At 37.7% G+C, this 23,653-nt stretch overlaps 1 protein-coding gene across 2 annotated transcripts in view; it reads left to right on the top strand.

Annotated features, from left to right (window-relative positions):
* Positions 1-23,653, top strand: part of PREX2 (phosphatidylinositol-3,4,5-trisphosphate dependent Rac exchange factor 2) — a 274,481-nt gene that overhangs the window by 72,627 nt on the left and 178,201 nt on the right. For both annotated transcript variants that reach the window (XM_045810140.2, XM_087864839.1), the window contains 3 exons: positions 2,483-2,584; positions 5,803-5,964; positions 20,380-20,513. In XM_045810140.2, the coding sequence (XP_045666096.1) occupies positions 2,483-2,584; positions 5,803-5,964; positions 20,380-20,513 (398 nt within the window). The remainder of the gene's footprint in view (positions 1-2,482; positions 2,585-5,802; positions 5,965-20,379; positions 20,514-23,653) is intronic.

Genomic DNA, 23,653 nt, shown 5'->3' with positions numbered 1-23,653 from the left:
ATAGAGCCACTGCGAAAGCACCATTTTGATAGGGCCACTGCGCAGGGTGAGCTGGGGAGGGGAGGGGCAGGGGGAGGCACGGGGAAGGTGGATGAAGCTCAGGTGAGAATGCCATAGACTCCCACCATTCTTACCTGAAAATTCAGCAGTTTTTCATGAATAAACACTTCTCAATTTTTTGTTTGACTTTAGTTGACTTCCAGAGCCCTGAAATTGAAATTTTTGACAATTGTGCTGAGTATCACAGTTGTTTTTTGGGAAGAGGATTTATTGATCCTTTTTCTCTGCCACAGCCAGAAGAGGCTCCTATGCCACTAAAACTTTAGAGCTCTTTATGAAGTGTTAGAACTTTGCCATCCATTTGTGAATCCATTCTGTTCTCAGCAGAGTTGACTCTTTGTTCACCTTGCTCTAGTTTATTGATTGAATTGTGTCAAGCCGTGCCGGTAGCGTCTCCAGAGTGCTGGTTTGTAGAAGATCCTATAGCACAAGGAAGAGCCTACAGTCTGGTAGGAAACCTGGGTTTTATAATTCCTGCCCTGACACAAAGTGACCACTAATTATCCCAATGACTTTAGGAAATTCATTATATCACTGGTGTCATTTTCTATGTCCATTAAGTGGGGATAATAACAATCACTCTCGGAAAAACAAGGAAGAGTTTACAGATTTGGTGATGGTATTATTTGGGGTACTCAGATATGTTGCCACCTTAGTAAGTGTTCATCACCAGGGAAATCTCTGGGAGCTCATTTAGAAGACATTCTTTATGTACACATTAGGAGAGCTCTGGCTTTCATAAGCCAGTCTAACGTGACAACCAACCTCTGCTATTATGAAGACAGTGTATAATCTGTTCCGTGCTGTCAGACAAGGAATTAACAGTGTGTTAAGCAATCATGAATTTCTTAGGGTACTTCAATCCGGAGCGAGGGAAAGGGGGTGGCCACATTTATAAGGGGTGTTAACATGTATGGGGATACTGAAACATCACTGGAAATATAGTGAGATGTACATAGTTGTGTTTCATATGGTTCCACTGGGGACAATACCATGCAGAGTTGGAAAGAATATTTTGATAAGCTGATTGCAATAGGGGATGAGGCCCTGGAAGAGCATGCTTGAGTCAGCTGCCCTGTCTTCTAAAGTGTTTGGGTGAAGTTAAAGTCATGGTGTTAGTTTTGCTGACTTGAATACACGAATTGGTGCTAAAGCCAAGTGGGGTGGGGGGGTTGTTCTGCTATCCTCAGTCTTTTCTTTTTATCCTTTCCTGCTCAGCACTTGGTCTCCCTTCTCAATGTATATAAGACAGTAGTCTTAAAATGCTGGTATAAAAGTGGCTAAATTATCAGTATGATATTTGAGGAGCCCTCTTCTCCCTTCATTACATATTTATGAACTGCTTTCTTTTCTTTCTTTCTTTTTTTTTTTTAGATTGTATTTATTTGACAGAGAGAGGCACAGTGAGAGAGGGAACACAAGCAGGGGGAGTGGGAGAGGGAGAAGCAGGCTTCCCGCTGAGAAGGGAGCTCAATCCCAGGACTCTGGGATCACGACCTGAGCTGAAGGCAGAGGCTTAACGCTTAACGACTGAGCCACCCAGGCGCCCCATATGAACTGCTTTCTTTTTGCTAGTCACTCTGATAGGCCTTGCAGAAACAGGATTTGACACAAGTTTCAAATCTTTTTCTTTCTTTCTTTCTTTTTTTATTGACGGTTAAACTATAAAATAAAGACCAGATACTTCAGAGTTTATAGGCTTTTTTTTTTTAAATATCAGAGTTGATTTTCTCTTCTATTTCATCTTACTCTGATTGCTGATTTTGAGATTTCTCCTTCATCTTGCCTCTCTGGAGATCATATCTGACCTCCTTCTCTGAGACTGGCTGGCCAGTGTCATTGGTGAGGTATTATAGCTAAAAGTGATTTGGCAATCACTTGGTTGAAACAGGACAGTTTTACAGACAGGAAAACTAGCATTCTGAAATCAACCCAAGTTACATCACCAGTCAGTGGCAGAGCACGTGTAGAACCCAGTCGTCTCTAGGCCTGCTCTTTACAACACAACACCACAATTCAGCTATAGCTCCCTTAAAAAGCAGGATTGATCTGTGTATCTTTGTGTCTATTATTTATTCATCCATCCCTCTGTCTGTCCATCCATCCACCCACCTATCCATCCATTCCTCCATCTCTATCCTATTTCTTTTTCCTCAGACTTCATAGTTAGGAGAATATATAAAAACTGATTTTCAGGATATATATTCAAAACATATTTTGGTTCCTATAACTAATATGAAATGGGAAAATACTTCTCTTTGTCTTCTGTAAGTGTTATTTGTGATTTCATGGGCTCATCTCAGAGAAAGAAGGTATAGAGACAGGCTTTCACAAGTTTTTAGCAGAAAATTTTATGGTAGAAGAAAATTTCATGGCTTCAGGTTTAAAAAATTGTAATTAATTATTTTTATTTCCACTTCAGAACTGCATGCTACTTGGAGGACGGAAGAACACAGATGTTCCCCTGGAAGGATATTTAGTAACACCAATACAAAGAATTTGCAAGTACCCTCTCCTTTTGAAGGTATGTTATGTGTTTATTTCACTGTAGTATTTTCCTTATATCTGCATATTTTGCTGATGGTCTTTAAAACATTTTTCTTTTAGATAATCTGATTTTCTAAAGAAAGGGCAGATCATAATTACTAAGGAAAATAGCTATTTTGTCACGTATATATATGGATTAGGAAACAAATCTTTTGGGAAAAGAGACTTTAGTGATCTTTGTAGAAAACACACTTGTTTGAGTTTTATTTAGAGTAAATTAATTAGTAACAAAATAGATCCCATTAAGTACCTTATGACCAGTTTATATCACACTTTTTCTACAGGGTTCTTTATCCTAAGTAAATCTACTGTTGGCATATTTTCTGACCTCGTCTAACATTGATGACTTCTTGATGCTAATGAAGTTAAAGTCAAAGTTGCATAATTTCAGAACTTGGTTTTTGAATCAGTATTACAGGGAATGGGGGGGTCACATGGGACAATAAATGAGAGGATGTAGAGTGACAGTGCTAAGCAAATGCTGCCTATAGACGACCGGCCCTGCTCCATTAATGGTCATAGGTCCATGACCTACGTTACGATGACCAAAACTGTTATTGTGAAAAACATATTATAATGTACTAATTATGCTTGTAATGCAAGAGTACGCGAATAGATTAGAATAGCAATTCTGGAAACGGTGCTTTTTGGAACTACAACAGCAGGATAGGCAGTTTGGGATGGCCATTCAGCACATGACCTCTGAGTTCAAATCTTAAATATTCTGCTTACTAGCTGTGTGACTGAATGCATAATCTAACCTCTTAAAGCCTTGGGTTTTTATTTTTGAAACAGAAATGATAATGAAATTGTAGCGTATGTCTGCAAGAATGTGTATAATAGATACATATCTGTTTGTGTATTGTGTGTATACATATATATGCACATGGAAAAGGTATTACGTAAAAATAGTAATTGAACTGTTTATGCAAATCATTTAGCACAGTATGTATTCCATATATGTTAGCTATGATTACTTATATATATTTGATTCTAATCTATTTTAATAGATTCATTACTACTTCCTCTCTAAATTTTTAAAATACTCCAATATGCTATGCACTTACTAGCTGGTGTTCTTATTGATTTACTTTTTGAGAAACAAATATAAGGAATTTGAGCTAAAAATACATGTTTTTAAAACAATGACTTCCGTGAGTTGTATACTGGGTTTTTGTGTAAAATTTCTTTGAAAACAATTTCTCCTTATTAAAAAACAAGTTCAGATTGCTTGGTTAAGCCACAGAGAGAAGCTGTCACAGGGATCTCTAGTTCTTCAGAGCTTTAGTGTGCTCTTCAGAAGGTCAGGAGGACTGGTGCAAACGTGAGTCCTATCTTTCTGAGAGTCCTTTCAGACTCCTGACTTGGTGACTCAGATCACTTTAGCTATTCCTGCACCTGATTTTGGAATCCCAGGCATTTGTTTGTTTTAAGAGTCAGAAGGGATAGTGATATTAAGAGAAACACATCATGCTAAGTAGTTGTTCTAAATCACTTCTGGATAGGGATGACCACCGGATAGGGTTGGCTGAGCTGACCTCTCAAAAGATAGAATCATGGACACACCCTTGCTTAGGAAGAAAAAGACCAACTCAGAGCACCTTTAAGAAGTGGAAAGGTGACATCTTTCCCCTCCCCTTCTTTAGATGATTATCTTCACAAAGAAACATGAAGAAACTATTTACTTAGGCAGTAGATAAGTTGGTGTTGATAATTTTTGTTGTTTTTGTACCATTGGGCTGATAATCTCTTTGATTTTGAATGGATTTATTTATTCAGAGAAAAACATTTGGGAATTAGGCTGTGTGTTAAAGAAAAGATTTATCAGTCTTATTTGTGGAACTTGGAATTATCGGTTGGGCCAACCAGCACAGGGTTCATAGAAAGCAACTGACAAAAGATTATTACTAGTCATTTATCTTGCTATTTCACATTATCTCAATTCATGTCTCAACTCCACAGATACCCATTGGTCACAATTCCATAAGGCCCCAAATCGAAATCTGCAGACAACTTGACCACTTCACATAATTTACAAATACTTCTGCCCTTCAGAATTTTTGGAGAAGCCAGCATATCTCTTTTATGGATTTGTGATCCAACATAAGTTTTTAAATCTTGTCTTGGGAGTGATGTCATGTGTATTCTTCTGGTGCTAGCTCTGCAGAATGGAGTGTGAACATATTGAATGCAAGGTCAAAGTTTATGGTAGAATTTTCAACAGTAACAGACCTCAAGAGACTATAACAACTGCATATTTTCCCACTGTATGTTAAGAATTAAGAAAATTCTTTTTAAGACTTGCCTCAGGATTTCTGTAATTGTGTTAGTTACATGATGATGGTAACTGTAGTAAAGAAACAAATGACTAATTAAAAAGCAATGTGGTCACAACTGTCTAGACAGTGGGTGAAGATGTTTAATTTTGTGCTTCTAAACAACAAACAAGACCTTTTAATATATTTAAAAGATTAAAGATCACTCTTGCTCTGATATCCTGAATGGAAAAACCATAAAATGCCAAAAAAATAAAAAACCCAGCAAAAATCAAAACAAAAATAAAAGCTATTGAGAGTCATACGGCAATTAATTCATTGCAGAAAATGAACCCGAGTTATTGGTGAAAATAACATAAATTGCTCCTTTAGTGACGGAGTATCACGTAACTTATAAATTATTTATTTTGCTAGTGGATTTAAAATTATTTAAAAATTATTTAAAAATTTTGCTTCACTTCTGACATGTTTTTATAGTTTCTCAAAAGTGTATTAGAAAATAAGGCAATTAAATTATTTTTAAAATTATGGGACATACTTATTTAAAGACTTAATGTTCAGTTAAAGACTCTAGGAAGACATAAACTTATATTTCTGTTGGAGCAGAGGGCAATCTTATAAAAAAAATTACACTCTGCGGGTGAGATATTTGACAAGTTGAAAGGAGAAATCTAATTTAGTTTTTAAAAGCAAAATAATTTTAAGGAAAAAAATTAAAGAAACTGCAAAATGTGTATCAGGGTAACGCGTATTCATTGATTCAACCTTTCGTTTTTGATCTTGATCTTAGTGGAGTTTGTGATGTCACTTCTGAAAGTGGCTCTCACGATCTCTGCAGTTTTCATTTCCTGGTCAGTCTGAACCTACTGTACCAGAAAGCGGAAGATCAAAGGGTGATTTGTTTTTTGTGTATAAACAGGAGTTGCTGAAGCGGACTCCAAGGAAACACAGTGACTACGCAGCAGTAATGGAAGCCCTCCAAGCCATGAAAGCTGTCTGTTCCAACATAAACGAGGCCAAGAGGCAGATGGAGAAATTAGAAGTTCTAGAGGAATGGCAGTCTCACATTGAAGGCTGGGAGGTACATTCACTCTACTCAACAATGGAGCTTAAAATAGTTTTGTTATGTCTTTCGCTGTGTGTAGAATTGTTGACATTGGATGGAACCATAAAAGGTCATTTTCCCAGATAATGGCTGTAACCATTTCTGGAAAGTGCTGTCATTATTATTTTTAATATCTTTAAAGGGGCAGTTAATCGACTTAACATCAACCTGAAAGCTTTGTGATGAGCCATCTAATATTGTGTCGGTTATAAGCTTTGGTATTTTAGTATTGTGCACCTTGATTATCCTTTTTCCTGCCTTCCTTTGGTCAACAAGTACATAGCCTGAATCCTGGAGAGAGTAAAGAAGGGGAATGACGCTCCGAATGTGTTCTATGATACTGTTATTTTCAAATTCTAAATTAGGTGTTTGATGGCAAATTTCATTTTAAGCTCACTTAATCTCTAAATCTGAATTTTCTCATTTCTAAAATGAAGGAAATGTCTATGATGTGATTTTTAAGGTCCATTCAAGATGAAAAGTTTTATGGATTTATGATTCATTAGAGAAAGTTTTTTTTTAAAATGATATAAAAGCAAACAAAGAGTGATCTTCAGAATCTGTAATATGTTTTCATCTATGGTAACTTTGAATTCCTATTATTTCATGGGGTTGGAGCCCTATATTATTTTGGTGCTATATAAAGCATAAATTAAAATTTTGTCTTTAACTTGACTTAATTGAGATGAGCATGAGCTTTCAAAGAGGATAATTTATTTTTATAAACAGTTAAGATAAATTTTTTAAAGGTATAAAGAAGATTTAAAATGTTTCCAGCCGAATAATGTATCACACAAATTCGAGTGGATTGCTTTTTATCTTTAGGATGTTATAATTGACTGATTTGTTTCATATCTTCAATATGTTGGTTTCCATTTAAATCTAAAATTATATCCACTCAAATTTGCAAAGAAACCTCAAACGTTGACCTCCGAAAATTCCCCTATTTGTTCACTCTTCACCATGAAACTTCGAATGCTAGCTGGGATCTAATCTTTCTCCTCATCTATATTCTTTCATTTCAAGTGTCCAGGGTGACCTCGCATTTCAGCATGAATGCTACTCATTTCAGTCAATTAAAATGGTTGTGTGTTTTACAGTTGATTCATGATGATAATTCCTTTCCTGGGGAGCGGTTGCCCTGCTGGGTTGAGAAAATGGACTGAAGTTTGCTTTTGTCGTTCTGTTGTCACTCGAGCATTGGAAGAAAACCCGAACTTGCTTTAAATTGCAGGATTTCTCATTGATATCTGCCAGGCCTTTTACCAAAACAAAACCTCACAGATTCTTCTCGGTACTCTGGGGAAATGGAATCTGTCATAATTCCGTTCCTCCTCCCGTATATCCTAAAAATTGCATCTACTGCAGAAATAAGAGATTCTTTAAAAAGTGTTGATATTTCTTGCACTCGGCATGCCAGTTCCTCAAACAAAGAATGTGTGTGGGTCATACTATGTCATATACAGCCCATAACAGTGGGTGCCTCAATCTCACCAGCCTTGCTGTATTTACAACAAACAGCCGGAGTGCGAGAGGAAAATGGGGCATCTGGACAGAGGAAACCGGCTGCAGGAAATCAGATATGACTACAGTCCCAGCGCACACAGAGCAGATCATATGAGTGTTGGGTCCCAAAAAGGGCAGCAATGCGGATTCTACTTGAGTAGGATTTGAATATGATTGCATACGACACAGCACAGCCATGCTGCCTGGGGGGGTTTTGGAGCACTGAGGGAGTGCCGCTTGGAGGAAGGCCCAGCCAACTTGTTGGCAACTTGTGCTAAGAACCTGATTCCCCAGCGCAGTCCACCACCTTGGAGAGAGAGGGAAAGCTATTATGGTACTCAGGCCTGATCCCTTCCTGGAAGCTTAGGAGAAATTTCTGACAGGACTCCAAAGGTGCACAGGACAGGAATAGTCATAAAGGATGAATGCAGGCCCTGGGAGGGAAGGGGGATAGTTAAAGAGCTTTCTTTGAATTGCAAACAAGGATTGGTGCTCAGCTTGCCAACAGCTTTGTGTAGGTTTAGAGTAGCTCTAGTGGGGTTAGGACAGGGCCAAGGGCAGATGTCAGGTGGCATGTCAGCCAAGAACAGAGAGTTCCTTAAAGACCCTTTGAGGTGAGAAGGCTTGAGCTAAGGTTGGAAAACAGCTCCCTGTCTAGTTCCTTTCCTGAGCTCCTGCAGACCTTTGAGGACCACCTTAGGGATGACACCCTTGCTCCGTAACTACAATTTCTTGAATGGTATCTGAGTCTGATACACCATGAATTTGCATTATTCCACTTTGGGTGGATTGTTTATTTCAAGTAAGTCACTTAATTATCCAGGGTCTTATTTTCCCATTAATCAAATGAAGATTTTTTTTTTTTTAAAGATTTTATTTATTTATTCGACAGAGATAGAGACAGCCAGTGAGAGAGGGAACACAAGCAGGGGGAGTGGGAGAGAAAGAAGCAGGCTCATAGCAGAAGAGCCTGATGTGGGGCTCGATCCCATAATGCCAGGATCACGCCCTGAGCCTAAGGCAGACGCTTAACCGCTGTGCCACCCAGGCGCCCCTCAAATGAAGGTTTTTTATAGTAAAATCTGTCAGGTATCTTGCCTGTCTAGTATTTTGTGCTATATTCCTTTATGTTGAATTTGGGTAAACAGGTGATTGAAATCTGTGGTTCCAAAGCAGATGACATAGTGCAAAAGCCTGACTTCTGAGCAGACTTCCTTTCTAGTCCGGACTCTAACCCTCAGTTTGGGGATGATGCATCAGACCTCTCCCACATTCAATGTGAGCTATGGCAGGAGTCGAACGAAATAAGTGGAAGTGCTTTGAATACCGTAAAATGCTATGCAAATGAGTAGTATTTGAGAGCTCTGGTTCAGTGGTAGGATTTTACCCTTGAGAAATTCCCATTTGTCTAATATATGAACCTGTCTACTGAAGGTGTTATATCACTTCAGTTAAGGTTAGATAGTTCCAAGCCACAGAAACTAAAAGAAAAATTAATTTAAAAAGATGTAGGGTAGTTCAGAGAATCACTAGAAAAGCTACACTCTCAAGGGTGTCTAGGCAGCCGAAGCTGGTAGACAGGCTCATCAGTGCCCTAACTAAAATGGATAGGCTCTAATAATTTTTTCCACCCTCATATTATGTCCCTCAAGATTCAAGATCAAAATCTAAGATTCCTCTAGTCTTGCTGGGGTAAATTTGCTTAGGGGAGGACAGAAGTCCTTGATTGCCAATCATCCACTTTCCTTTTGAGGAAAGGATGATCTTCCGTTGTAAGCAATCTTGCTGAGCCTTTAACAGTTTGCTGAGGTATTAGAATCCTCATTACACAGATTTAAAAAAATGAGGGCCATGTAACTTACCCCAAGTGCTTACAACTAATGGATGGCAGAGTTTAACCCTCCATTCCTTGTCACCATGCAATATTATACCTACTCAGATAAAAATTTAGCTAGTTCTTTAGATTACATTGATTGCTTGCCATTTAAAAGTAAATCGATTATAGAAATTAGGTTTTTGTCATTCTTTACATAGTGACTGCCATGACAGAAGATCTGTAGTTTAATTGCTCATATTTGAAGTTCTGCCTTTTATTAGTATGATTTATTGTATCTCAATTTTATGTCTCATCCAACATTTAGAACATTGTGCAGAATTTTCTACCGAAGGTAACTGTAGGGCAATGATCAGTGTGCTTGGAAAGGAAGTTCATTAGCTGTTCAATCAGAGTCACTGATTCATTTCATAGAACAGGACCATTCTTGGTCTTGGTCTGCTTTTTGGCTGATAGATAGTGTTATAATGGTAACGGTAATCTTTGGAGTCATATGAACTGTATTGACAAGGAAGTATTAATAAGCCTTATGTCACTTGGTAATTCAGCTTTACATCCATGATAGGCCTGTTTGGAATAGATCTCTCAAATCTGAAAAAAATTATATTAAAAAATAAGAGAGAATTATTAATATATGAAGGTGTTGGAAAAAATAAGATCAAAATAGTTACTGTGTTTTAGGAAGTAAAATGAAACAGAATAGAAATTTGACACCTTTTGGTTACCTTTTTACATGGAGAAATATAATTTCAACATCCATTTGCTGCTTTACATATGATTAAGTTTGTGTCTGACAGTGTATTGACTTCACGTCATGTTCTCTTACTTCATGAGTGTGAATCTAATAGAGGTTGTGATGAGACCTGTTTCCTTTTTCTCTACAAGGTGATTTGGTAGATACAAATTTGTCTACTGCCTTGAGGCAGAATTGATTTATAGATGGCCCTTGTTAAAGATTTTTTATTTATTTATTTGACAGAGATAGACAGCCAGCGAGAGAGGGAACACAAGCAGGGGGAGTGGGAGAGGAAGAAGCAGGCTTCCAGCAGAGGAGCCCGATGTGGGACCTGATCCCCGAATGCCGGGATCATGCCCTGAGCCGAAGGCAGATGCTTAGCGACTGCGCTACCCAGGCGCCCTTGTAGATGGCCCTTGTTATTTAAGGATACGTGGTTTGGGAAAAAGACCACTGAAAGTGACGTAGAAAGGGGAGCAGAATTTCCTAAGTGGAAGAGGGAGGGAAAGCTTGATTGGGACTTCACTTTAGTAAAATGAACATTTATGTTATTACTTTGTTTTATCTAATATATGACAGAATCTAGGTTGTAACTTCCCTTAATAAATTGAATCTCAAAAAGAGTGAATCAAATGCTGAATCTTTGCGGGGCGGCATACATTTTATGACATTATATGATAAAATGATGTGGTATTCTTCATTTCATGTTTAACTTTTCTAGTAGTTTTAAAAGATTTTTTGAAAGAATATTCAAATGCTTCATTCATTTTCTTGAGACACTCCTTTGATATTGAAACCATTCTCTTATGAAACGCCCATCTAGTTGTCATTCTTGTCAATTTTCTTTTCTTCCACAGTGAGTGGGTCTAGCTCTGTTAAAACTTCATCTGTCAGTGCTTTGCATACGATTGGGGGAAGTATCAAGGCTTCCTGTCATCTTTCATCTTTGCCAAGATTATGCCTTCTCTCTGCATCTGTGTTTTTCTGCTATTGACATTCAACATTTAGTTGACAAGATGAATGAGATAGACTCTGGTGTTAAGCAGGGAGATCCGACAATGGGGTCAGATAATTAGTGAATAGTTTCCTATTATAATGATTTTTGCCACCTCATAGCTGCAAAGAATCAGTAATGAACTCTTACATAAGATATTAAGAGAACTTGTTAACATAAAAAGATTTAACCTTTCAAATAGTCCAGATATGGTTTAGCAATACTATTTTTATTGGGTCTATTCAGAAGCGGGGATTTATTCCATTGCAGTGCTTCATAAATCGTGATTTTAATGCTTGAAGGAACACTGAAAATTAGAAAAGGAGCCATAAAATAAATACACACGCTTCTGACAATCTTTTCTGGGTGTTGTCATTTTCTGAAAGCATACTTTGGCACCTGACTAGTGTCCAACTATGAAAATTCCTCATTCTTTCATATTAAATTCTGTAATGGCGCTTTGAAATTGAATAGTTTTTCATGTATGCTGACTGTATAATTGGAAGCTGATTGTGTACCTCAAAATATAGAATCAAAATGATTCAACTTCTTAACAAATTAGATTCTCAGTTGTTACTATTTTCTTGCTGGCTCTTGTACCGTGAGGCACCCACAATGGGAAGAGGAGCCACTGGTGAGGCGTGTCGCCACCACGGACTGCCTCCGGGTCCTGGCCTTAGGGACTGAGGTCACCGTTCCGTCCATTTCAGACTGATCTTTTCACCATATTGGTGATATTTAAATGGTGTACTGTGTAGATTTGACAAAGAAAAATCCCCAGAGAATGATTGAAACCTGAAACCACAGCATGGAGCGGAATGAACTTTGTAGTTAATGATAAACCTAAATAGTCATAAACACACAGCTATCCCTAATATTCGTCACTGTTAATTCACTCCAACTCTCATTTTATTAATGCTCTATTATTGCAGTGATCACACTGCATTTAACTCTGTGTTTACATATCTGTTTCTTCTGCTAGTATTGGGAGCAGAGGTCACGTCTCAAGCCTTGGGTCTCTGGCATCTAGGACAGTGTCTGATACATAGTGGGTTGGGTGGTAATTAAATGCAGATACAATTATATTGTAGTTCTATATTGATTGTCAGTGGCTATTTTTATATTTGTGGCTTTTTTGCTTAGTAGCAGTGATTCTGACCTAGTTCTGTTATTTGTTTCATTTTTCTGCTCCTCTGATGTTCTCTAATCCTCTTTAACATCCTGTTCTGGCTTATGGTTCACAAATATATACCATGCAAGACTTTTTATTTCCTCATATTACAGTTGAACGCTGTGCAGTTGTTTGAAATTCAGTCTCTGTGAATGGATTTCCAAAGTTGCAGTTTCTCTTTCTTTTGTCTAAGGACATACATGGATGGGCTCCCCTCACTGTAGCTCACCTTTACAGCTGCCGGGGCAATGGTGAAGGGGGAGGATGACATAGGTTTCCACAGGCTGGAGTAGAAAGAGAAGCTTTTGGAAGGAGAGGCACTGGATGAGTAGACTCCCACCTCCTGTCACGGTTATTTATGTATGGTTACTTCTCACCTTGAACTGTCAGTCAGCCTTCCTTTCCTGATTTAATGAAAGCAGTCAGGATTAGAACCATCCATGGAACTCCTTTGCTGGGATTTTGCTGTATTTAATTTTCTATATATAATTCATCACCAGCTTGATTTTACATGATAAATGTGGCTTCCTAAAGGGAAATGCACGTTAAAAAATATAAATCATCTAGATGATAAAAGTACATTATTGTGGTTATTTATTTTTTAAGGGATTGCTAAGACAGCAGAACTCTGATTCATGTGGGTAAACACATAATTTAAAAATATTTGCATTGAATATGTACATATACATATTACATTATGTGTAATGGCTTTAGGGTAGTTCAAAGTTAATGATTTATGCAGGCCCTCTTACTTTTTAAAATAATTCTTTTACAGCTTACCTCTCAAATGTTGGTTTATGACTGTGATATATCACTATACTGTTAAAGTAGCTTATTTTCATGGGCAGTATTTTTTTCACAGTCTTATGAAATTCCATCTTTGTAAAGTTATTTCTATAGTTCAGGTTTCTCAGTACTCCCCCGCCCCCTGCAGTGAAATAATCTGCTGCTTTCAACATCTACGTGGTGACCCATGAAACAGTGTACAAAGCTGATTTAACTAAACATCTTTTCCTTTCTTTTTCCTTCCTTCCTTCCTTCCTTCCTTCCTTCCTTCCTTCCTTCCTTCCTCCCTCCCACCCTTCCTCTCTTCCTCCCTCTCTCCCTCCCTCTTCCTCCCCCTCCCATCCCCTCCCCCTCCATCTCTCCCTCTTTTTCTTTCTTTCTTTCTTTCTTTCTTTCTTTCTTTCTTTCTTTCTTTCTTTCTTTCTTTCTTCTCTTTATGAACAGAGAAGCCAACTTGCTAGAGATTTATACTAGGAGAAAATGTTTAACACATTGTCTTGTGTTTGTAAAAATGGTAAAAACCTGACTTTAGTATTCATCTAGAGAAAAGTGTTTATCATACATGGTTGTTCAATGACTAAATACAGATTTGCCAAAGAATAGATTTCTATCTTCAAAAATTAGCACCAATTTCAAAATGAAGATTAAATGTGAACTAGGTTAGGTAACATTATGCAGGTTTAAGTGAATATTCACCAGTGATGGAATGTACCACAGGTGACCATGTGGTATATTTGAGACCATGTTAATGTGATCAACACCCATCTGCCCTGGGCACTGGGAAGCAGTCAGGACTACCTCAGGCAGAGACCTGTGCTCACCTGTATCTCCATGTCAGCAGGGTTGCCATACTGTGAGCCTGAGCACCTGGATTCAGGTACTCAAGCCTCCAAAGCAGTTTTTCTTAGAATGTTGACAGAATAGCACATGTATCAGCATTTACTGTAATGGCCTGGGACCTACCCCATCTTTACTCAGTTTCAATCTCTGAAGGTAGTGCCTGGGAACCTGGGATTTTTAAGAAGCCCATCAAGTGTGTCTCCCAAACTCTAAACTATTGCCCTAGAGGCTTTGCTCTCTTCTGACGATCTGCCTGGTGTGTTTTACCGCTTTCACATTTTTTATTTTCTAGTTCACTCACCTGACATTGTCATTTTGATAGACTTTAGCGCTCTTGACTCTTACCTAGCAATCTGATGCTCATAGCCATACTTTATTTCAATTTCTCCCGTGAATTTTGTAGCTTGACTTTTTTATTCCTAACCCCAGAAACTCTCCTGGCATTTCTAGGTAAATGAAAAATAAACTGCACGTAATTTCTAAATATCATAAATTTTATTTACTTTAGAGATAAAGTTGTGAGATTGTTTTTACTACAGAGAAAGATTTATCATGTAAGCGAGGGGGAAATATACTATAACACTGTTTAAAAAGAGACACTTATTAAGTGTCTACTTGTATGTGGCATGGATCTGAAGTGAGAGGCATTTCATGACCGTACAGAACACTGTATGTACACTTGGTCAAATTTTCTTCAATATTTATCATATCGTACATCTCTGGTTAAAAAATAGTTCTTAATGATTTCTAGCTGCCATTGTCGTGGAAATCATGCACAGATTCAGTCATGGTAAATCAAAAGCACAATGGTTATTCTTTATCATCTACGAGATACACGTGGTATAAAGAAAAATGTTACAGGCTATTCTTTAGAAGGAGTTTTTTTACACAAATGTGTATGTTCAACACATATTCCTTTAAGTGCATAAGGAATCCTCTGGAATTATTTAATTATTCACTGAAGAGATTTCATGTGATGATAGTAGATTACTATGGTAGAAGACGGTAAGGTAGATACTGTACTCATTCTTAAAGCTTTCTGTGAAATATTAAAGCCATCTCACCTCAGCGATAGAAATGTTTCAGTAGGATTTAGTAAAATATAATACGAGTGAGGTTACATTTATATTGCGAGATAGACTTTGAAGCATAACAAGATGATTGGGCTTGATGTCATTACCCCACAAAATTTCATTAATAGATTATTAAACAGATGCTTTGGGTTGTTTATGAAAAGAAGTGTTGACCTCACAGAGGTCAATTAATCTTATTCTGAGTTTTGATCAGGAGCTAGGAGCTCATGGGAACTTACGGCAATGACTTTAGCATAATGTATTTTTTTTAAGATTTAAATTTTTTTTTATTTATTTGAGAGAGAGAGAGATAGTGAGAGAGAGCACGAGTGAGGGGAGGGGAGAGGGAGAGGCAGCCTCCCTGCTGAGCAGGGAGCCTGACACAGGGCTTGATTCCAGGACCCTGGGATCATGACCTAAGCTGAAGGCAGATGCTTAACTGACTGAGCCACCAAACATAATGTATTTGTATATTAGTGAGGGGTTTGAGAGTTTGCTATGATACCAATCCAGATTCAATCTTTCAAAAGTCAAATTATTTAAGTACAGGATAGGGGAAAATGACCTGGATGCTTTCTTAACTAATGGAGCCCTTTGAATGGAGCAATCCACATTATGGATTGCCATAAATGTGCTGTTATAATCTTATGATCTCAAGATATGTATTGTAGGGGACTGGAGAACTAATGTTATCACTATATGATTTATTTGCCAGCTCACATCCGAGTGGGAGTGTTCACGTCTAGAGGTGTTACATAGTAAGGGAGACCCTGACAAACTGGAGAAAGTTCAGAGGAGATCTTCAGGGATCTTGCAGGTGTCTCAAATCAAGCCATAGGATGAATAGTCAAAGGCAATGCTAGTTATATAGCTTGGAAGACAGGAGGGAGATGTATTGGCTATTTTCAGATGTTGGTGGGCAGGGCCTATCCTACTGAAGAGGGTATTCCTCTACTCCCAGGAGGCAGAAGTAGATTCAGCGAGTAGAAAGGGAGGTAGATTTTGGCTCTACAGTTAGAAAAATCTTTTTAATAATTAGAGTGGCTAAGTAACGAAATAGCCTTCTTTTTTTTTTTTTTTAAAGATCTTATTTATTTATTTGACAGAGACAGACAGCCAGCGAGAGAGGGAACACAAGCAGGGGGAGTGGGAGAGGAAGAAGCAGCTCCCAGCGGAGGAGCCTGATGTGGGGCTCGATCCCAGAACTCCGGGATCACGCCCTGAGCTGAAGGCAGATGCTTAACCGCTGTGCCACCCAGGCGCCCCTGAAATTGCCTTTCTTAACAGGGAATGAACTTAATTTTACCAGAAGTGTTCAAGAATAGGCCGGAAGGCTTTTTTTGTCAGGGTAAGAGTCAGTGTTCTCTAAGGCAACAAGATGTGTCTACCCTCAATAACTGGAGAATCAGAGAAATAACACTGTCTTCAAAGAGTTAAACCATAAAAATCAACGTAGAGTGAACCACAGACGAGATCAGAAATAGGTGAAGTCTCTTTGCAGAAGAAAATCATCTTTAAAGCTAGCAGTGTCAATTGTACAAGCCTTTATTGAGTCCTTTTCTGTGCTAGGCATTGTGCTGGGAGTTTTATATATATTGTCTATTAATTCTCTAAGTTAAGTACTATTGGGGCGCCTGGGTGGCTCAGTCGTTAAGCGTCTGCCTTCAGCTCAGGGTGTGATCCCAGCATTCTGGGATCGAGCCCCACATCAGGCTCCTCTGCTGGGAGCCTGCTTCTTCCTCTCCTATTCCCCCTGCTTGTGTTCCCTCTCTTGCTGACTGTCTCTCTCTGTCAAATAAATAAATAAGATTTAAAAAAAAAATAAGTTAAGTACTATTATCCTTTTCTATATTGGTTAGAAGGCATGAACATAGCTACAGAATCGAAGCAGTCATTCAGAAGTGTGATTTGTTTGTAGTGGAAGCAGAGAAAAGAGAGAGCAAGAGGAGAGAGACGCACAGAGAGACCGATTTTGGATGGTCTTGTTCAGGTGGTAGACTTTGCTAGCTCATTGCTTACAAACTGCTCTAATTCCTAATTCTAGTTCACTAAGATATTCTCCCCCCCTTCCTCCCCCCCCCCCTCCTCTCGGTATATAAATGAGCAACTCCAGCCCCATCTGTACATTCTGTTGAAGGCCCACCTCTAACAGTCCAGGCATGTCTCTGACTTGTCTAATGCTACCATCTGAGCAAGCTTCCTGCTATAAAATGTGCTTTTTTATGAGAAATCAAAGGTACAGCTGCTGACGGGCAGTGCTCAGTCTCTCCAACACCTGACCTATAGGAATGTTTGGCTCATTAGCTAGCATGGCCCTGCTATTCAGTTCACTCTGTTCACAGGACTGGAGATGGTTTTGCTCAACTGGGAAGCATGACTTCATTAGAAAGTCTTTGTGGCACTGACAAGACAAAAGATATGAACTAACAAGAACTCGATGGGGAAGAGCAATTCAAATAACATGCAGACAGGTCACAGGAAGATAAAAACAGGGAAAAGGCAGGGGTAGGGTCAGTGGTGAAACTATGGTGGTGGTCAGAATCATGCCCTTTCCTCTGTAACTGTCTGGTTGTGAGTTTTTTACTTGTTTCAGGATTCTTTCTGATTATAATACAGCTTTCCAAATAGGTAAGTTTACAAAGGGAGATTGTATTGGCCGTATTTACGGGAACATTTGGTGTGGATGTCAGTTATTTTTATCATCAAGAATAATATACCTACTTTCTATTTTACACAGTAGTTCCCATGAGTTCTTCAGAGCTTGGACAATATCTCCTGTGAGACTGTGTAAGAGGATGGAATAAATGGCCTCTAGCCACTATACTTAGCTCAAATTTACATTAAATTCTTCTTATTTTATTAATGAAGATTATAATCATTAACAAGTCAGAAAATATATGGTTAAGATTTCTGTCAAGTAGGGGGGTGCTTGGGTGGCTCAGTCAATTAAGTTGGTTTTGGCTGAGGTCGTGATCGCAGGGTCCTGGGATCTAGCCCCATGTCTGTCTCCCTGCTCAGTGGGGAGTCTACTTGTCCCTCTCCCTCTCCCTCTATCCCTCCCCACTCGTGTTCACTCTCTTTCTTTCTTTCAAATAAATAAAATCTTTTAAAAAAAGATTTCTGTCAAGTAGGAGTGCATCTACTAATACCTACCTATATTTATATTGGGAACTTATTTGGGAGACTGATTAATATGCAAATTAGAATAACATCTTCAGTTACCCTTTAATAAGATAACAAGTTAGTTTTCCTGCTTGACTTTTTTGGGCTACTATGAGAAATAGTCTAAGGTGAAATACTTTGTACCTTTTGTAAACTTGTTATCAATAAAGCCACTTTCATAACATCGTGTAAGTTCCTGTCCAAGAGTCAATGTGATGTTTCCTTGTTTACATTTTTAATACTATTCTATCTTAATTTTTTTCTGAAGTAGGGATAGTGTTTAAATAAGAAATCATTGCCACTGAAATTGGGATTTATATTCATATTTGATGACAGTTTTTACTTAGTTATCACATGATGAAGGATATGAAATTGTGTAAATTTTTGATAGATCTCTAGTTATATGTCCACCTTTATGATGAAGAAAAAAAGAAAGGGAAATATCATAAATCTAAAATATTTTGTAGTGTATGGTCACCAGAGGGGTGGTGGGTGGGGGGATGGGTGAAAGAGGTGAAGGGGATTAAGAGTGCATTTATTCTGATGAGCACTGAAGAAGGTATGGAATTGCTGAATCACTATATTGTACACCTGAAACTAGTACAACACTATATGTTAACTCTCCTGGAATTAAAATAAAAAAACTTAATAAAACAAAATACTTAAACATAAAAACATAAAATATGTGTGTAGGGACGCCTGGGTGGCTCAGTTGGTTAAGCATCTGCTTTTGGCTCAGGTCATGATCCCAGGGTCCTGGGATTGAGTCCTGCATCAGGCTCCCTGCTCAGCAGGGAGTCTGCTTCTCCCTCTGCCTGCTGCTCCCCCTGCTTGTGCTCTGTCTCTCTGACAAATAGATAAATAAAATCTTTTAAAAAAATAAAGTTAGTAAAAAATAAAAAAATAAATAAAATGTGTGCGTAATATAGATACTCAACACAATCACATTCTCTTAACTTCCCATTTGGGAATTTTCTTATTGACAGGTATGAACTGCCACTGTAATTTCAGTTTTTATAATCAATCAGAAATATTATATCAATGATTACTGTGGAAATATGAAATTTAAAATTAATGGTCTGTTTTTTATTTATTTTTTTATTTTTTAAAGATTTTATTTATTTATTTGACAGCGAGAGAGAGAGACAGCCAGCGAGAGAGGGAACACAAGCAGGGGGAGTGGGAGAGGGAGAAGCAGGTTCCCAGTGGAGGAGCCTGATGTGGGGCTTGATCCCAGAACGCTGGGATCACACCCTGAGCCGAAGGCAGACGCTTAACAACTGAGCCACCCAGGCGTCCCTAATGGTCTGTTTTTTAATTATCAAAAATAAGAATAAGAGCATTACATTTAAAAAGAACCAGAAACTTATCCCCGGATTTGAAGAGAGCAGACATATTGAAAACAGAAGTATTCCTGCAGAGCATGCTTAGCAGCTAAGTACTGGAAACTTCTTTTTTTCTTTTTGTCTAACTCAGTTGTGATAGTTTAGGTTGTAGAAACAAATAGACTGCCACATTTACAATGGCTCAAATTAGTTAGTTTTGATCCGCTCGCGCAACAGTCCAGTGCTTGTGCTCTCCTTCATTGTGCAGCTTTCGTCTGTTCATGATTCAGGCTCCTTCCATCTGTGGCTCCTCTCAATGGTTAGCACTTGTGTGAAGACTCAGTTCTGTCACGAATCATCTGACCTTAGTGTGCACGCAGTGAGGGCTCATTTAATGACTGAGTGTGCCTGTGCTAACTTTTAAGTTGGGTAAAAGGCTCTGTGGATGGTTGCTCTCTTTAAATAGTTTTTTTCCTTTAATTTCTTCTTTTTTCCTTCCTCTCCCTCCCAGGAGTGGAGATATAAATTGAGACCTGCTAAAAATTTAGAGAATTTTGTGTACTTTGTGATGTATCCACGGAGCTCTTTTCCCACACCAGGGAATGAGAGGAGGAGGAGAGGAGTTTTAGGGACATGAATGTTATGCATGTTTGAAATCATCTCCTTTTAAAAGAACATAGGTAACATGTATCATCCGTGCTTATGTATGCATGCATGTGTACGAGAGCTAAAAGGAGACACAGAATCTCTTACCCGCAGTTGTATTTGCTGAGACTGACCAGGAGAGTCTGGGAGAGAAGGAGACCTCCATCCAGTGTATAAATATTTATGATGTTTGAACTTTTAATCTGTCCATATATTGTATCTCGAAATAAAAACAAACAGACTTCTAAGGAGAAAAAGAATTATACATAAAAGTTTCTGTTAAGTCATCAGACACTATCTCCATTTTTTTCTGACCTAGGGATCCAACATCACCGACACCTGCACTGAGATGCTAATGTGTGGCATCTTATTGAAAATTTCTTCTGGAAATATTCAAGAACGGGTGTTTTTCCTTTTTGATAATCTTCTGGTGTATTGCAAAAGGAAACACAGGTAAGGTGATAAACAGGTAATACTTCAGAAATTGCTTATTAAACTCAAAAAAATTTTAATAAAAAAAATTATCAGTCTCACAGTTTCAACCTTTTCCCCTATGCTCCTGAGAACTCAGGATCTCCTCAGTTAATTTCACATACTCTTAGCCTGTTCTCTGATTGTTCTCTTTACCTTCTTGTAAAACCTGACTGAAATGTGACTATCATTCAATAACACTACCTCCTCAGGAACCTTCTGGAGGAAAAAAAATTTTTTTGTGTTGCTAAACCACATGCCTCAGGTCCTGTAGGAAAGGTGGGTGTGTCTTCCATGTTTCCCAGTGCTGTTCCAGTCATTTCCTCCTCTTCCTTGGAAATATTTTCACCCCATCTAGTGTAGCCTCCCAGCCATTTTCTATCAATATCTAAAAAATTCATACTAATATTTTCTTCATTATTTATTTATTTGTTGCCACCTTTACTGGATTAGTCCATGAGGACAGTGGTCTTGTTAATTATTCTGTGCTATTTCCCCAGAGACTGGGCCTGCCATGTAATAGACACTCCAAAGGTTGAATAAGAGAATAAATTAGTAAGTAAGTAAATGAATGAATGAAACCCAAACAGGTTCCTTGTATAGCTTAGCCATCATTAGTTTAAATAATTTTCTGTAGCAGTGTTATCGATGTAATGTGATTTGTTTTAAAGCATGGGTATAATTTTTTCTTCAGAAGGTACTTATAGGATGTTTTCTTGAACTCTTGGCAAAATATTTGGAGGTTGATTAAGCAAAATAGTAAAGTTGCACTTAATTGGGAAATTTCCTGAGCCTTTATATGCTTCTTCCTAATCATATCTAGGATACATAGTTTCAGTGAAATGGTACTAAAAGTCTTCATGAAATATAAAGGTAAAACAGATGGGTTGAGAATGCAGGGTTTGAGTGAGTGGTTTATTCTAGACTCAGAAATTAGGAAACTATAGCCAAAGATTTTCTGGTAAAGTGAGAATGAGAAACTCAAAACTGACTGATTTATGAGGCAAGATTAAGAGAACGTCATTCTTCATCTCTTGAAATGGAATTTCCTAAGTCAATGAACAAGATGCCCAGAGCAAGTTCTCTGAAAGTTGGCAGCTACGTTAGTGACATGGGAGTTATACCTCTTGGATTTTATTATCAGAATTCCCTCACATGAGACATTAGTGTGAAAATACAATGACACTAACTGAGAAAGCATCGAACAGCCCATGTGCCTTGATGAAAGGGAACAGGTTAGTATTAAAGTCAAAAGATAGTTGTGGGTCGCCCGGTGTCTCATTGGTTAAGTGTCCGACTCTTAGTTTTGACTCAGGTTGTGATCTCAGGGTTGTGAGATTGAGCCCCACATCAGGCTCTGCACTCAGCGTGGAGTCTGTTTAAGTTTCTCTGTCTCCCTCTGCCCCTTCCCATTCACACGCACTTTCTCTCTCTCTCTAAAACGAATAAACAATAAATCTTTAAAAAAAGATACTTGTTAATCTCTGCCTTAATGAGCTTTTTTTAAAAAAAAGATGTTTTTTACCACATATGAAAATGAAGATGTTTATTTTTTTTAGTATGCTCTTGTAGATTTTGTGTTTTGTAGCAAGATCAGGATTAATAAAAATAGGTTTTAGGAAGATGTAGAAAAAACGTTAATGTTACTTGTGTATAACTCCTTAAAAATTGTAATGTGATTCAAGTTGTTTAGGTACAATTGTTTTTATCCAGCTTTATTGAGGACTAGTTGACAAATAACATTGTAAGACATTTTAGTTGTACAACATGATGATTTGATACACATCGTGAAAGGATTTCCCCCACGGAGTCAATAACACATCCATCTAAGTGCAGTTATTAAAGGCATCCACTTGAGAATGAGATCTTTTTTTTTTTTTAATTACAGTTGATCTCATACTTATTTATATATATGCCTGCCTTCAAGTCCAAAGTTTTTGCAAAATTAGCCGTGTACAATGATATCATTTATTTTTACAGCTGTCATTGTTAAATAGGTAAACACCAGGAAAGATTTTGTAAAATTAAAATCATGACGTTGTTGTTGTGGTTGTTGTTGTTTAAGATTTATTTATTTATTTTTAGAGAAAGAAAGGTGTGTGAATGAGTCGGGGGAGGGACAAAGAGAGAGGGAGAGAGAAGCAGACTTCCAGCTTAGCTTGGAGCCTGAGGTGGGGCTTGACCCCAGGACCCTGAGATCACGACCTGAGCCAAAATCAAGAGTCGGACACTTAACTGACTGAACCACCCAGGCGCCCCTTAAATCCTACAGTTTTTGAGCAAATATCCTTAATGTATGTATAATATGGACAAAGTACATAGTGACTAGAAATGGAAATTACTGAATAAATCTTATTGTCTGTTCCCTTCTTGAATTGGAGTAGTGTGAATATACCATCTATTCCCTTCATTTTAGAATACTTCATCCCCTTTACCAAGTACTAGTGAAGCTCTAAAGATCATTTAGTAAGTATGAGTAAATTGAACCTTTTCCAAATTTCCATAATATTTTAATTGCACAACCCAGGGACTTGATGAATTTAATTCTAGAGTTCCATTCACAAAAGACAGAAGTGCTCATTAGACATCTCAGCTCTGGATATTTCTAATGCTATTAATCTTAGGAGAAATTAGTATTTAAATAAAATAATGTGTTGTATAATATTTGATACATAAAACATGATATGGCTCAGTTTGGCTTGTTAATGAGCTTTGTAAGATAATATCATAATATATTTTGTCCTCTGCAATTTATATTTTGTATACAATATAGTTTATAAACTATGTATCCATATGTATAAGAATAGATTTATTCATTTAACTGTTGCATAATATTCCACTGGTTGAATATTATCACAATTAAATTGATAAGAATGTAATTCTTCATTCTCTCATCAATGGACTTTAGTTTTTTGTTTATTTGTTTGTTTTAGTTTTTCTGCTATTATGAACATTCCTGCAACGTGTATCCTGATGACCACTAAAACACATAATTAGGAGGGAAATCATAGAATCGGGATATGCAAATATTCGACATTACAATATAGAGCAGAATTATTTTCAAAGCATAGGCTTTTCAGTCTATATACCCTGTTCTGAAGGGACCAAAGATCTCTCTTTTT

Source organism: Ursus americanus, chromosome 9 (genome assembly GCF_024610735.1).
Source record: "Ursus americanus isolate L20-20 chromosome 9, mUrsAme1.1.p, whole genome shotgun sequence".
NCBI lineage: Eukaryota > Metazoa > Chordata > Mammalia > Carnivora > Ursidae > Ursus > Ursus americanus.
Note: the sequence above shows the minus strand (reverse complement) of the source record. Positions and strands in the feature narration are given on the sequence as shown.